The 16,119-nt window shown below is 43.5% G+C and overlaps 2 protein-coding genes across 2 annotated transcripts in view; both read right to left on the bottom strand.

Moving 5' to 3' along the window:
* The window catches only part of ppm1h (protein phosphatase, Mg2+/Mn2+ dependent, 1H), a 46,243-nt gene extending 32,670 nt beyond the window's left edge, over window positions 1-13,573 (bottom strand). Inside the window, exon 1 of the mRNA XM_062461011.1 lies at window positions 13,035-13,573. Coding sequence (XP_062316995.1) covers window positions 13,035-13,267 — 233 coding nt within the window. The 5' untranslated portion in view covers window positions 13,268-13,573. The remainder of the gene's footprint in view (window positions 1-13,034) is intronic.
* Window positions 1-16,119, bottom strand: part of LOC134020774 (E3 ubiquitin-protein ligase AMFR-like) — a 343,986-nt gene that overhangs the window by 65,853 nt on the left and 262,014 nt on the right. The gene's annotated exons all lie outside the window — the stretch shown is intronic.

Below are 16,119 nucleotides of genomic sequence, written 5' to 3'. Positions count from 1 at the left end.
TTGCTTAACCGGAAATAGTTACCTTTCGTGAACAAAGACCTGTAATTTGATTTTCATTCCGCGCACTTAAAAGTGGAAGTTGTCAGAATATCGGCGTTGTTGACCATACTGAACTGTAATCCTATTTATCCCTCATCAATATACAACTTTAACAACAATCGCTAAATAATAATTAAACGTAAAGTGTATTATTTTTAGTTTGCCCACTCTATCTGCGATCAGTCCAAAAGGACTTTTGTTTGGAAGTAGCCGAACAACGCAGCCTGTACTGCCACAATATTGTTAAACAACTCCGAAATTGATAAACTAGCTTTTCGAAAAGAAGCTTCACTGTTTCGCATTCAATTCGAGGTGAATGTAAAACCCTTGCCCAATTTAAAGCTACATTATAGATGCAGCAACAATTTAGTTCATTATCTGTTTGATTCTACAAGCTAAACCGGCTAACTTAATGTGCTATAGTATTTAAATACATTGTACTTTCTCAGTCCAGTTTAGGCTAAAACAAATCAACAGCTACTCAATCTAAATTCTCTAATCGTTTATAGATACTATAACAAGATTACTGAAATTAAGATTTAATATAGGCCTACAAGAATAAATAATTTGTTTGAATCTTTGATCCTGGAAGGTGACTTCAATATTAATTTTAATTTCTGAATATTAATCTCAGTTTTTGATTGTTAATCTTTGAATATTAACTTCTGATTTTAATTTTAGTATTGATTTGATAAACAATTTTTTTTAATCTTTGATCCTGGGTGGTGACTTTAATATTAATTTTAATTTCTGGATATTAATCTCAGTTTTTGATTGTTAATCTTTGAATATTGACTTCTGATATTAACCTTAATATTAATTTGGTAAACAATTTTATTTATTTTCTGAATCTTTGATCCTGGATGGTGACTTTAATATTGATTTTAATTTCTGAATATTAATCTCAGTTTTTGATTGTTAATCTTTGAATATTAACTTCTGATTTTAATTTTAATATTAAGTTGGTAAACAAAAAAAAAAAAAGGAAAAGAAAAGTATATATATTGCTGCCAAAAAGAGAACCACTACAAAACTAAAGTGCCTATCAACATTATCACAATAGCATTGTGTTAATAACAAAATAGCCGAACCAAACATGTCTCACCTCACGGAAGCTGAGAAACTGATGGTCTACCTATCCAGGAAAGAAAACCCAGGATATGTGGAAACTCTGACCGGACTACCTTTCGAAGAGATCACCAAGAAGACGCATGAAGTTGTCGCACAAAATGTGGGCCAAATATTGGACAAACCCCAAACCATCAAATGCATATCCAGCCTCGGTCTTAACTATGCTGCACAACTCAGGTTATCAATTGCAGATGTCAAAACACAATGGGCACAAGCTCTTCAAGATCGAGAGGATGCTACCAAGGCGGCACAAAGAGAACAAGAGCAGAGGAAACGATTGGAACAGGAAACCAGCAACCTGGCTGTTGAACTGGAAAGAGCTAAGACACAGCTAATAGAAAAGGAAATAACCCTCAAAGATGCCCTCAAAGATGCCCTCAAAGATGCCCTCAAAGAAAAAGAAAAGGAACAGGACCGACGGGAGCTAATGGAACAAGAAACCAGTGACCTGACTGGAGAACTGGATAGAGCTAGACAACAGCTAATGGAACAGAAAACAACCCTCAGGGATGCCCTCAAGGCGAAAGAAACTGAACGAGATATCCGGGAAACAAAGAAACTGAACGAGATATCCGGGAAACACTTCAACAGGAGAACAAGGAACTCGCTACGGAACTGGGAGACCTAAAAGAAGAAATGCAGGGGGTTCAGAAAAGCAAAAAGGACTCAACCGCCCTCATGGAAAACACTATTAAGATGTTGGATGAAGCTAATGAAAAAGTAGCACACTACGACCACCAAAAAGAAGAATTGCACACTCTCTACACAAAATTCCAACACCTGGACCAAGATCTCTCACACATCACAGCTGACAGGGAGACAATGAAGGAGGAGTTACAGGAAACAAGAACTGAACTGCTATCTACCATTCGTAAGCTGAACAAGGCGAACGCCACAATCCAGTCCACAGAAGACCCTAACACCAACCGAAGGTGGGGAAGAGACGACAGAGAAGTAGATCGACATTCAAGAAACCAAAACCCAAGACAGCTGCAATCACCTGAAGCACCGCTCCACTCAGAATACGAAACAAGAAGACCATATAGGGATACATCCCCTCCCAGCCAATCTCTGTACCAAGCTGACACGAATCCACGAAGGATGAGGAGAACAGAAGATGTGGAACAGCAGAGCAGAAGACTGTATGACCAGAAAATGGAGCTACAATTCCAACCTGAACGTCGCGGTCAGACCACAGCCCCAAACAGATGGGATGACCATGATGAACCCTCACGTTCAGCCTATCCACAAAATGCATGGGAAATGCATGACCTGCCACCAGCAGTGTCACTAGATCTGCTATTGAAAATTAGCAGGAACATAGAGAAGTTCGATCCAGACAATCCCACTCAGAGCATTGAGATGTATCTAGAACAACTGAACTCTAATCTCGAACGCCTGCCTACAGCTACAGACGCGGACAAGCTGTACCTGTTGCAGAACACCTCTTCCAGCTCAATCAGAGCCCTGCTTGACAGGCAACCTGCTGGAGAACGCCACAGCTATGACATGGCTTGCCGGACCCTCAAGGCTTGGCACTCAGAAAGTAAAGGCTCCTGCTGCACTATCGCCCTGCACACAAAACAAAAGGCCAACGAAAACCCAAAGACATTCTATGAGAGGCTCCGGAAAGCCTATTTTGCAACAGAAAACCAACCCGGAGGAGAAGAAACTCCCATGTTCAAGTCAGTGTTCATCAACAACCTCTCCCAATCCATAAAACCCTTCATGACGACCTTCGCGAACCAGGAAACCATGACGGCTCTGCAGCTGAGGGACATGGCATATAAATCATGGGCGAACAACAACCGAGCTCCAGACTCAAACGTCTATGCGGTGGAATCAGATTCACACCTACAACTGGAAGGAAGAGAACTCCAGAGACCCTATGAACCCAGACCCGCCTACAAGCAACATTCCTATAAAACACGAAACCACTCAACAAGACCCACACCGTACCAAAACGAACACAACAGCCCTGGACGACATCCGTCAGAACCAGCATGACTAGAAGGCCCCAACACGGAAAACACACCTCAAATGCTCCCCATTGGATGGAAGAAAAGGAAGAAGACCCAAAAACACCACAAACCCACAAGAAGACGACCTCCAGAAACAACAACACACAAACAAGCCCCACAGTTACACACATTTCTGGGTGAGCTTTCCAGAAAAGGAAGAGCTAACCGAAGCTATGTCCCCATCACACTTGAAGATGAAGTGCCCTGCGAAGGATTGCTGGACACGGGTGCAGAAATCTGCCTGATTGCACCCACCTTGGCCGCTCAGCTAAAAGGAATAGCCAGGTCAAACAGAAGATGGATTAAAAGTGAAGATAGTGAATTCAACATCACAAGCTTCACCCAGAACAAAGCTCCAGTCACAGAGACGCTGTACTTGAAGCTAACGTTTGGGGAAATGTCCCTAATCCACCCCATCCATGTCTCACCGCTTGAGACCGAAAAGCTGCTGATTGGACACGATCTACTCAACAGACTGGAACCCCTCATTGACTTCAAACGAAACCAGATGTGGACAAACGTCGAGAAGCCCTATCCACTGCCTCACCCTGAAGCCCAGAACACAGTCTTCACAGTGGAAGGGGGGGGAGATTCCACGTCTGATCCACATCTCTCAGAAGAGGACCGAATCCATGAGTTAGATGGCCGCTCCAGACCGCCCCAGAGCTACGCCACTCACCCATCAAGACACAAGATTCAAACAAAATCAACACAACGCCATGACCGTCGGGTGCCATCAGAAACCCACCTGCGACGAGAAGCATCACAGGTCCAAAAGAAGTCATATGATGCCAACTGGATGAGAGTGCAGAAAGTAGGAAGACCTACTATGGCCACCAAGCATCCCAGAAGAAGCACCCCAGCTGCAACAAGCTGGCACAACCCCCGGAAGAAACCATCAGTACTCGCGGGGACAACAGGCCATGCACAGAGGCCTGGCCTGGCCTTCTACCAGCAACCTGACCCTGTCAAACTGCTGACGAAACAAGTGCACAACAGGTGCCTTAGCAAAATGCCTCAAAGTTCAAGAATGAATGTTCCTTTAAACCAAAAATAATAGGAAAATACTGTCATGAGACAAATATGGCTCCACCAATCTATCAAAATTTTTAATCTGTTACCAGAAAACCCAACATGAATGACCTTGAGGTACTGTCAAAATAATAGGCTACAACGCCTCATAACCAAACTACCCTGGCCCCTGACAAATGAGGTTTATGACTCCAGGAAGCCAAAGCCCACTCCCACTCCTATCATTTTATTTTATTTTAATCTTTCTCCTTTCTTTCCCTTTCCTTTTTCCTTTTATTTCCTTTCATTTTTGGGCATAGAACCTTAGCCCAGAGAAACTTAGTAATAGGACCCAAGTTAGCCCCATTGATTCCTACATTGTTTAGAGTCCACTCATGCCAATGTGTCCAGTAGAAATGCTATCGTACTGTCGTGTTTGTCTGTTCTCTGCTCTTCTTACGTGCCAACAGCCCGACGACGTCGAATCATCGGACGTTGCCAGCAGGGGGATATGTAGCACAGTCCACAGACAAACCACGTACCATCACACCTTTCCCCTACCCCCGACAAGGAGAAAGGGGGTTTTCCTCCTTTGTCCTTATCTCCAGAGCAGGAGCTTCAAAGCTTCTGGCCCAGCATGGGGTCAGAAAGTAGACCAAAATGGCCTTACAGTATGGAGACAAAGGATTTTAAGGAAGAACTAACTTTTCTGGATTTACAAACATATTCTCAAGGACTACATGGCTCATGGACACTATTTCAATGACAGTAGTTGATGTGTTATAATGTATGCTTTCCCTTTAATGCTGTGTTGACATAATTTGATGTTTTAATGTAACTTCCTTCCCTGTTATGATAAATCAGTCAATCTTGATATCAAAATGATTCTAATCTACAAACTAAACCATTTATTAATGTTGTATTGTTATATTTCGAAGTATAAGCAATACATGGACATTTGAAATAGCTGAACTCTGAAAAGTTATCAGCCACTTCACACCTAGGCAGATCTCAGGACGACGCCCAGGTGGGGGAAAACTGACCAATGAAAGAGGTCACCTTCACGGGGACCCCCCCTTTTCCTTTGGAGTATAAAACCCCCAAACGTACAATCACCCCCGCTTGTTCGTAGGATTAAACTGAAGTGCTAGCTACATTTCTAAACTATTCCTCTCAACCTGCAAATTCACTGAGCGCCCGGAACTTTGGCCAAAGATTCCGTTGTTCTATTTTCGTTGGACGATAACGAAACCATTGACTCTACCTTTCTTCAAACCGACAAAAGTAACTACGATTTGCAATATTTCTTACCTGTGACATATTGGCATGTTGTGATTAAATTGTTGATGTTTGATTGTATTTTACAAATGAGTTAGCTTAACCCTTGCTAAATCAGTTGCCCTTGCTCGTCCATTGTTCCTACAAAGTCCCTCTCTACCCCTCTCTCTCTCTCTCCCTCCCCCCTTTACACGCGCTCTACACAGCCATTGTGTTGCTCGCCCTCATTTGCATCCAGCCACTGTACTACTCTGACTAACCCATAACTTATCTGGTATTTGTTCATTATAATTACATTCTCCTAAATAAATCATTGTGTATAATATTCGCGTATCACTCACGTTATCTGATCTGCTCTACTTTCATAGAATTCACGACTCAAGATTAGACTGATTATTACGAAGGCTATTATTTAAATATTATTCAATAAGGTTTCCTCTATCCCTTTAACAATAAGAGGTGGTGCCCACAAGAACTACATACTTTATTATAAATTAAGTATTGCTAATCTTAAACGAGCAAACCCCGCTACAAGTCCCAGAGAGCTCGTGTTTTCTCCTCCAGTCCCAGAGAGCTCGTGTTTTCTCCTCCAGTCCCAGAGAGCTCGTGTTTTCTCCTCCAGTCCCAGAGAGCTCGTGTTTTCTCCTCCAGTCCCAGAGAGCTCGTGTTTTCTCCTCCAGTCCCAGAGAGCTCGTGTTTTCTCCTCCAGTCCCAGAGAGCTCGTGTTTTCTCCTCCAGTCCCAGAGAGCTCGTGTTTTCTCCTCCAGTCCCAGAGAGCTCGTGTTTTCTCCTCCAGTCCCAGAGAGCTCGTGTTTTCTCCTCCAGTCCCAGAGAGCTCGTGTTTTCTCCTCCAGTCCCAGAGAGCTCGTGTTTTCTCCTCCAGTCCCAGAGAGCTCGTGTTTTCTCCTCCAGTCCCAGAGAGCTCGTGTTTTCTCCTCCAGTCCCAGAGAGCTCGTGTTTTCTCCTCCAGTCCCAGAGAGCTCGTGTTTTCTCCTCCAGTCCCAGAGAGCTCGTGTTTTCTCCTCCAGTCCCAGAGAGCTCGTGTTTTCTCCTCCAGTCCCAGAGAGCTCGTGTTTTCTCCTCCAGTCCCAGAGAGCTCGTGTTTTCTCCTCCAGTCCCAGAGAGCTCGTGTTTTCTCCTCCAGTCCCAGAGAGCTCGTGTTTTCTCCTCCAGTCCCAGAGAGCTCGTGTTTTCTCCTCCAGTCCCAGAGAGCTCGTGTTTTCTCCTCCAGTCCCAGAGAGCTCGTGTTTTCTCCTCCAGTCCCAGAGAGCTCGTGTTTTCTCCTCCAGTCCCAGAGAGCTCGTGTTTTCTCCTCCAGTCCCAGAGAGCTCGTGTTTTCTCCTCCAGTCCCAGAGAGCTCGTGTTTTCTCCTCCAGTCCCAGAGAGCTCGTGTTTTCTCCTCCAGTCCCAGAGAGCTCGTGTTTTCTCCTCCAGTCCCAGAGAGCTCGTGTTTTCTCCTCCAGTCCCAGAGAGCTCGTGTTTTCTCCTCCAGTCCCAGAGAGCTCGTGTTTTCTCCTCCAGTCCCAGAGAGCTCGTGTTTTCTCCTCCAGTCCCAGAGAGCTCGTGTTTTCTCCTCCAGTCCCAGAGAGCTCGTGTTTTCTCCTCCAGTCCCAGAGAGCTCGTGTTTTCTCCTCCAGTCCCAGAGAGCTCGTGTTTTCTCCTCCAGTCCCAGAGAGCTCGTGTTTTCTCCTCCAGTCCCAGAGAGCTCGTGTTTTCTCCTCCAGTCCCAGAGAGCTCGTGTTTTCTCCTCCAGTCCCAGAGAGCTCGTGTTTTCTCCTCCAGTCCCAGAGAGCTCGTGTTTTCTCCTCCAGTCCCAGAGAGCTCGTGTTTTCTCCTCCAGTCCCAGAGAGCTCGTGTTTTCTCCTCCAGTCCCAGAGAGCTCGTGTTTTCTCCTCCAGTCCCAGAGAGCTCGTGTTTTCTCCTCCAGTCCCAGAGGGCTCGTGTTTTCTCCTCCAGTCCCAGAGAGCTCGTGTTTTCTCCTCCAGTCCCAGAGAGCTCGTGTTTTCTCCTCCAGTCCCAGAGAGCTCGTGTTTTCTCCTCCAGTCCCAGAGAGCTCGTGTTTTCTCCTCCAGTCCCAGAGAGCTCGTGTTTTCTCCTCCAGTCCCAGAGAGCTCGTGTTTTCTCCTCCAGTCCCAGAGAGCTCGTGTTTTCTCCTCCAGTCCCAGAGAGCTCGTGTTTTCTCCTCCAGTCCCAGAGAGCTCGTGTTTTCTCCTCCAGTCCCAGAGAGCTCGTGTTTTCTCCTCCAGTCCCAGAGAGCTCGTGTTTTCTCCTCCAGTCCCAGAGAGCTCGTGTTTTCTCCTCCAGTCCCAGAGAGCTCGTGTTTTCTCCTCCAGTCCCAGAGAGCTCGTGTTTTCTCCTCCAGTCCCAGAGAGCTCGTGTTTTCTCCTCCAGTCCCAGAGAGCTCGTGTTTTCTCCTCCAGTCCCAGAGAGCTCGTGTTTTCTCCTCCAGTCCCAGAGAGCTCGTGTTTTCTCCTCCAGTCCCAGAGAGCTCGTGTTTTCTCCTCCAGTCCCAGAGAGCTCGTGTTTTCTCCTCCAGTCCCAGAGAGCTCGTGTTTTCTCCTCCAGTCCCAGAGAGCTCGTGTTTTCTCCTCCAGTCCCAGAGAGCTCGTGTTTTCTCCTCCAGTCCCCAGGCGTTTTCAAAGCCCTGGCACGGCTAGTCTAGGCCGGACAGAGAGCATTTCCACAACAATTAGCAATCAGTCCTTTCCACCTCGAAAGTGCAACAGACAGACAGAGCGGTCGCTATAAATCACTGTTCTCGATGAGTGGATAATTGTTCTTCTACATCCTGCTTGTGTTCTCGTTATCTTAACGCACAAGCCCAGAAGCCGAGATGGGTATCAGGAACATCACTTCACGAGGATGTGATGCTCTACGACCCTGGAAGGCCACTGAACACTGCAATCACGGGTCACATGATCACCATAATTATCTGCACACTAAAGTACCTACCAGACTACCAGACCTCACTCTCAGTGGAAATAGAAGGATGTAATGCTTTATCAAGACATACTTCTAGACAAAACACAACCTCAAACTTACAAGAAAACAAAACTATTAGGTTTAATGGGTGAGAAATTATTTCTGACCCCATGAAATGACTCACTTCCGCTAAAGATTTACATCAGTTAACTTTATCCAGGTAAAGCCACTGACCAAGCCAGCTGAACTGTGTGAAGTGAAACTGCCTCGTTCTTTCCACAGTGAACTAGTTAAACAAACCTGGCTGGACCCTTGTGAATCAGATAGGGAAGAGAAACGGGCTCAGATAGAGAACACAGGCTGTGTCATGTGATGTGCCTGCTGGCCATCTGTGTGTGTGTGTGTGTGTCGTACAGTACCACTCGGGTGCTCTCTGTGTGTGTGTGTGTATCATACTGTACCGTTGTGTGGCCTGTGTGTGTGTGTCGTACAGTACCACTCGGGTGCTCTCTCTGTGTGTGTGTGTGTGTGTGTGTCATACTGTACCGTTGTGTGGCCTGTGTGTGTGTGTCGTACAGTACCACTCGGGTGCTCTCTGTGTGTGTGTGTGTATCGTACTGTACCGTTGTGTGGCCTGTGTGTGTGTGTGTTGTACCGTACCACTTGAGTGCCGTGTGTGTGTGTACATGACTGTCATTCCCTCAGACATGCAGTCAGCACAACAGCTCTGCCCCTTCCAACAGGCGCACGCATCGACTCAACCATCGACCTGCTTGTATCGAGTTCATTAGTGCCGTGCTGTCAGTCAGAGGTTAGAGACTGACTCATTCCATAGAGGAGGGAGAGGAAACGGTGGAACAGAACAGAAACACAGAGCTGGTGAGAAAGAGAGGGGGGGGGGGGGTCAGGGAGTTTATATATGCAGGGAAATGAGAGAGAGAGCGGCAATCTGACAGGAGAGAAAGATCCAGACTCTGAGTCATGAGGCGTTGTTGACTATGAGCACTGGGGAGAGAGAGCATCACCGGGGTCAGGAGAGGGTGCTCCGGAAACACCACCTCACGTCTTACCCTCACAGACTCACAGATCCCTCTTGTGGAAAATGATAGCTACGGGACCAAGACCATGCCTTCCTCATGCTGTTTACTCCCATAAGTGGATCACATCATCTCAATATGGGCACGCCCGCTGGCAGCGAGGGCACAGATTTCACAACAACATGGCCTGCTGGTCAAACAGCTGTTGACTAATCCCCCAGCCTGCTGGCCTGTGCCACAGAGAAACTGTGATGCATGCATGGCACATGCTCACAGGGTTTAAATGTGCTGAGGCTGTGACAATGCCTGAACTTCGCTTCCAAAATTAAGTCACAAAGTTTTTGGTGAATAAAATGTCTTTGTTGTGGTGAACTTGGTTGGTGTGTAGGAAAACTGTCAGAAGACAAAGACCAGGTTGGCTGATGTATAGGGGTGGATGAATGCCAGCTGACTCGTTATGGTCCACTCAGACGAGGGCCACTTGTACATCTTAGGGTGTGTTGACACATTTCTTCTCTCTTGATTCGGACCAAAAGATGTAACGATACATTTAGTCCTGGTTCACTTAGCATTCACACTGGCATTTTTAACACTGAACCTAAACAAAAGGCATAAGGTTAAGGTCACAATCTGATTGGACAGCTTTGACGTTTAGATGTCTTTGGTCCATGTTGCGTTCATCTAACAATCAAACCCCACCAGAGTTTGTTTGGAAACGGACCGATTCAGCCGGTCTCGGTCCACTTGTGATCCAGTCTACTTGCAAATTACAGACCAATATCAAACCTTCCATTTATTAGTAAAGTACTGGAAAAGATAGTTTTAGTCCAATTAAATTATTTTCTTGAAGAAAATAACATCCTGGAAGTCTCGCAGTCAGGTTTCAGGAAATATCACAGTACTGAAACTGCTCTCACCAAAATAATTAGCGACCTCAGACTAAACTCTGATGCAAATAAAGTCTCTATCCTTATCCTGTTAGATCTCAGTGCAGCATTTGATACAATTGATCACGACATCCTAATCAATAGACTGGAAAAGCTTATTGGGTTCACGGATAGTGTATTGAACTGGATGAAATCATATATCACAGGAAGGAAGTTTTATGTTAGTTTAGGTGACCATAGGTCCAAGAAACATGAGAACTGCTACGGGGTTGCTCAAGGAAGCTGCTTAGGTCCATTACTTTTTTCTCTTTATATGTTACCACTCGGCGACATAATCAGAGAACATAACATAGATTTCCATAGCTATGCGGATGACACACAACTATATATATCCACTGAACCCAACGATGCAACGGCCATCAATTCCATTACCAACTGCCTGTTGGCAATAAACAAATGGATGAACGCTAACTTTCTTAAATTAAATGAAGACAAAACCGAAGTCCTACTATGTGGCCCCAAATCCAAAAGAGAGATGCTTATTAAGAATCTTGGAGGTTTAACCCCCTGTCTTAAACCAGAGGTGACGAGTCTCGGTGTAATCCTGGACTCAGATTTGAATTTCAACTCTCACATTAATAAAGTGACCAAAACAGCTTTCTTTCACCTGAGGAATATAGCAAAGGTACGACCATTCATAAACCAAAATGATGCAGAGAAGTTAATTCATGCTTTTATATCCAGCCGGCTGGACTACTGTAACGCACTTTTCACTGGTATTCCCAAGAAAACCACTGAAAGACTACAGCTCATTCAAAATTCTGCAGCTAGATTATTAACCAAAACTAAAAGGAGAGAACACATTAGTCCTGTCCTAGCTACTTTACACTGGCTCCCTGTTACCTTCAGAATTGACTTTAAGGTCCTTTTCTTCACATACAAAGCTCTACACGGACAAGGACCTAGCTACATTGCTAACTCCTTTATAAACTACACACCAGCTACAACACTGCGATCATCAAATGCAGGCCTATTAGAGGTCACCAGAAGCAGTCATAAGAAGATTGGTGATTCGGCCTTTGTCAATTACGCCCCAAAACTATGGAACAAATTACCCATAAATATTAGGGAAGCAAACACTCTAGACATTTTTAAAAGACAGCTTAAAACCTACCTTTTTACCGAAGCATTTAAGTAATTTTATCTCAAAAGGGTTTTCCTACTTTTATTAATTATATTATTGTTACTTTTAAGATGCATGTTTAAAGTTGGTTTCTCTCTTGAACAGAGATCTTATTGGGATTTTTATTTTTGTTTGAATTGTTTATCACTTGTATTATTGTTTTTATTGATTTTATGTAAAGCACCTTGAGCTGCAATTCTTGTATGAAATGTGCTATATAAATAAAGTCTTACTTACTTACTTACTTGTTTGGTGCGCACCAAGGTTCAAATGACAGCATTCACACTTGTTGAAATCAACCGCACTAACAGAGCAATCGCACCCGAGTTTGTTGTAATCGAACCAAACCTGCCAGGTGGGTTCAGCAGTGCGGTGCTTGAGTTCAAGTTGTAACACAAGAGGCAGGCAGACAGACCCTGGAACCATTTACAAAAATGGAGAGTCTTTTCAACTCAATAACCAATCTCATCGAGAAATGGAAAAGCAATGGAAAGCTGAGAGTATCGATTAAATTATTAGGTAGGAAAACCATCCATCTGTTTGGATAACGGACATGCACCTCGAAGTATAGTCTATGGAAGAAAAAAAACATATTTGAATGATTTTAGGTGGATTACTCCCTGATATTATGTGTGATTTTATATGCAAGCTTAAATTGAAATAAAAATGTTGTCTGTTAAGTGTTATTCTAACACCAACATGTGTGCCTGTCTGTCTGTTGGAAACAGTGTAAGAATAGGGTACTTCAGGTTTACAGTGCAGCAGTGCATTCAAGTCATGCAAATTAAGTAGATATTCTATTTCCGTTTCCTTCAGATGAAAAGGTTTTACATTTTAACGTACATTTTACGTTTTACATAGTTTTTTTTGCTTCAACTTCTTAGAGAATCGCAGACTTCCCTCTTTATGGCATGAACCAGGTAAACAAGTTGTCCTTTCATAAAAGGAAGTGCAAACTGCCACTGCTTCCAGACAGCCAGAGGTACAGTACTTAGTCATGTGCATGGCCAACATGGAAATATACTAAAATTGTAATAATTTGCATTTGAGTAGCTGTAAAAATGACACACTAGGTGGACACATCGCTCTGTTGTTGACTGAAGTGAAAATGAAAATATAATTTTGTACGGTAAATATTGAATAAGTTAATATTGACTGTCCTTTTCTGAAAACGGAAGGATATTCCATGTTATGTATTACCCAGATCTCCAATACAATTCAATAGTAAACCAAGTAGCAACATGAATATTTTAAGATCACATTGTATCGGTTTTTACCGTAAAGACTTTAGGCCTTCTTTGCTTTTAACGTCCCCTCTATGCTTCAGTATATACTGTATGCCCACTTCATGTCAACAATTCAGCAAGACGTGAACTAGGCTATATTACACCCTGATCCATCCTTGCGGTAAATGCGCACAATTGGATGCTGATGTTTACACTTGCGGTTCCAAGTAGCGCACTAAGCTAGCTAGGTATTTAAAGCGACTTTAAGCTCAAATTTGCAACGATTGGTCTATACTTACTCTGCATAACCAGTGGCCCATGGTAATCGTTCTGTCTCCTTTAAAATGAGGATTGGTCTCGCTATGTGATCCGCTGAGCATTCAATTTCATCCTGTGACAGTCCAAGGAACTCCGGTCTTGAGTAAGGGAATTTTAACGGCAAATCCGATCCGCCGAGATGGTCACCATTCGAGCTACCTGCCATCATTCCTCCCATAAAATTAGCCACCGCTGATTTCACCCGTGTGAGCATGGTCTTGCAGCAGCAGTAAATGTCCAACTGTTTAATGTTAAGCGCGGGTCCCCTCACCCAAATACCCCCCTTGCACGGCGACGCGCTGAAAGCGGGCCGACTGTTTCGTAGTCTGCGCCTCTCCAATTCATTCAGTCCAAGATGAACGCGGAAATAAACTCATGATGAACACAGTCATGTGACCAACCAGTTGATGGTTTTAGCCTAGTTCAAAGGTAGTTTCCTGGAATGCTGTGGTTTAACCCCGTATAATGCTTATTGTGGGTAATTTTCCTTCTCGAGATCCATTCATCTAACATTTTATTTTAAATATAGTAGCCGTGATTCGATCAAGATAGTCTACAGAAGACCATCACAGACCTCAGTTTGCTCCGCTTCTTTGTAGTCACTCAAAGCAGTGTGAATAGTCAGCTGATAAGTATTTTGTTGGAAAAAGGACTTGGGAGGGGGGGGGGGGTAGGGAATATTTCTCAAAATGGGAAAAATAAATACATCTAATAAATTCGGAATATAACGGCCAGATTTACCCAGAACAACACCCCCCATAAAATACTGTCTAGACAAGAAGGCTACTTTAGTATCTGAATAAGGAATCAACTGCATATAGTCACCAATTACTGTCTGAGTGCCTTCAAAGAAAAATACTCATTATAGTACGAAAGTTGCTCCTTTGAGAATTAATTAACTCTAGAGACGCTACAGATGCTCAAAATAGCCATACATAATGAATGAGATTGTAGAGCGCTTCTGTGACCTAATTACGGACAACAACTAATCTCTGCGATTTCGATAATCTTCTCGATAAGAATGTATTCACCTGTAAACCATATTTATACGTTACACTAATCAGGATAGGCTACTGTCCCCACCTTGAATGTAAACGTATTAAATAAAAACATTCTAACTTGATTGGAATGTATCCTGTATTCACGTGTTCATAGATAATGCATAAATAATGGTCATTAATATGGATCAGCTCTATCTGAAAGTCTAGTTCAGGAAATAGTTAATCAGATGCATTCATGAACGATCCATTCGTGTTGAAAAAAAAAGCTTCATGGATGAAATTTGATCTGAACAGGATACTTAACACAAAACGTATGTTGGGATGTGGAGCAGAAAGTGAAATTACAATGCCCCCCCCCCCGCCCCCCTCTATCAGACAATGATGTATAGCTTAATAAATTCCCATGAAGTTAAATCACTGCAATAAATAATGTTTTAATAGTCTAAAGACATCATGTTCTTTATATTAATCATGTCAAATGGTCTTCATAAACTTATCACAGAACATAATCAATGTGTGAAATGATATACATCTGAATGTGCTTTAGGTTGGAACATTTTTCCGGTTTCTATTCATTTTCTACTGCTTGACCACCAGATGTCACTACTCCATCAGAGACTGCAAAAAGGAAGTGGTCATCTCAACTGATAATAACTCGAAATGACAGTCAAGTAAACATGTTTATAGATTTAAATTACTTTCACAGTTCTGAGTTTAACAATAATAGGATGTTTATTTAGACACTTTTATCCAAAGCAGGGGGATTTGAACTTGTGACTTTTTGATCTGCAATCAAACATTTTACCACTGAGTTATACTCATCTTTACAACAAACATTGGCCGGGTTTCCCAGATTCGTTAAGAAGCTCATAAAAGAGCTTCTTAACGAATCTGGGAAACCCGTGTGTGTGTGTTTCTCATCACCCCCAACATGATGCTTAAGCACAACTGGGTTCTGATGAAGAGAGTTACAGTTGTGAACAGGGAACATTCCAGTCCCATCTGTGCAGTTTCAGGCTTAAGATTGGGATGTTCTGAGAAGCTCCACAGACCAGCAGTGGTGGCCATTTGTTATTTTTACGACCACATGCGTGACTCGTTTTTCAATCTGTCCAAAAACATTCCTCTTTTCAGGAAAGCTGAGTTGCTAAAATTGTGTACGGCATTTTAATTAGTTATATTATTGTTTTACTTTAAATGAAAGTATAAATATAGGGAAAATAGATACTGTATGTGTTTGATAGTCTCAAGCTTTCCCTGGCATAAACCTACAAACATGATATCCCTTTCTAGGCTATACTGGACTTTGCTTGCACTATCAATGTTTGGCCACTGTGGGGCAGTGAATAACTGTCTATTTGCTTTTAAGCTCAGTATGAGAAACCCATGATAACATCAGTACCTAGAACCTGTAGACTAGTTCAGCCTTCCGAGACCATACAGTGTGTTACACGGCAAGGCAACGGTGACATATCTTTGGAAACAGGTCAAGTACATCCTGTCACGACCAAAGAGGCAATTGTGGCCTACCATGTACCAATGACTAGCTGTGTCAGTTCTTAGACATGGCCGGTTACTACTGCACGTTTCGTGGCAAGATACAGCCCTGTCCTGAAATGCACCCCCCAGGTCATTTGTATTCTGTATATCCCTGCATCAAATGATTCTTTCTGTATATTGAGAGGACTAGTATGAGGAACCAGAGTAAGTTTCATGCATGTGACACTTTCCTAGTCAGAGTTAGCAGGGGGTGCATTTCGTGGCAAGACACAACCAGAGGAAAGTGTCATGCATGTGGCAAATGTATGTGGCAGGTGACACTTTCCTAGTCCAAGTTAGCAGGGGGTGCATTCCATTTACATCAAATGGAAAACAAGGCCTGTGTGTAGGCCCAAAAAGGAATAAATACTTTATTTGACAAACGCCGTGGACAACACCACTCTTTTGGGGTGTCCCCGGCCAGGAACTACACTCCCTTTATGGAGTTACCATCCTGTTGAAGAACACTTGGTAAGGAGCGGGAGGCATCTATTGTTAGTTTTGGTATACGGTTAGGCAGTACAGG

The sequence above is a fragment of the Osmerus eperlanus genome, chromosome 5 (assembly GCF_963692335.1).
Source record: "Osmerus eperlanus chromosome 5, fOsmEpe2.1, whole genome shotgun sequence".
NCBI lineage: Eukaryota > Metazoa > Chordata > Actinopteri > Osmeriformes > Osmeridae > Osmerus > Osmerus eperlanus.
Note: the sequence above shows the minus strand (reverse complement) of the source record. Positions and strands in the feature narration are given on the sequence as shown.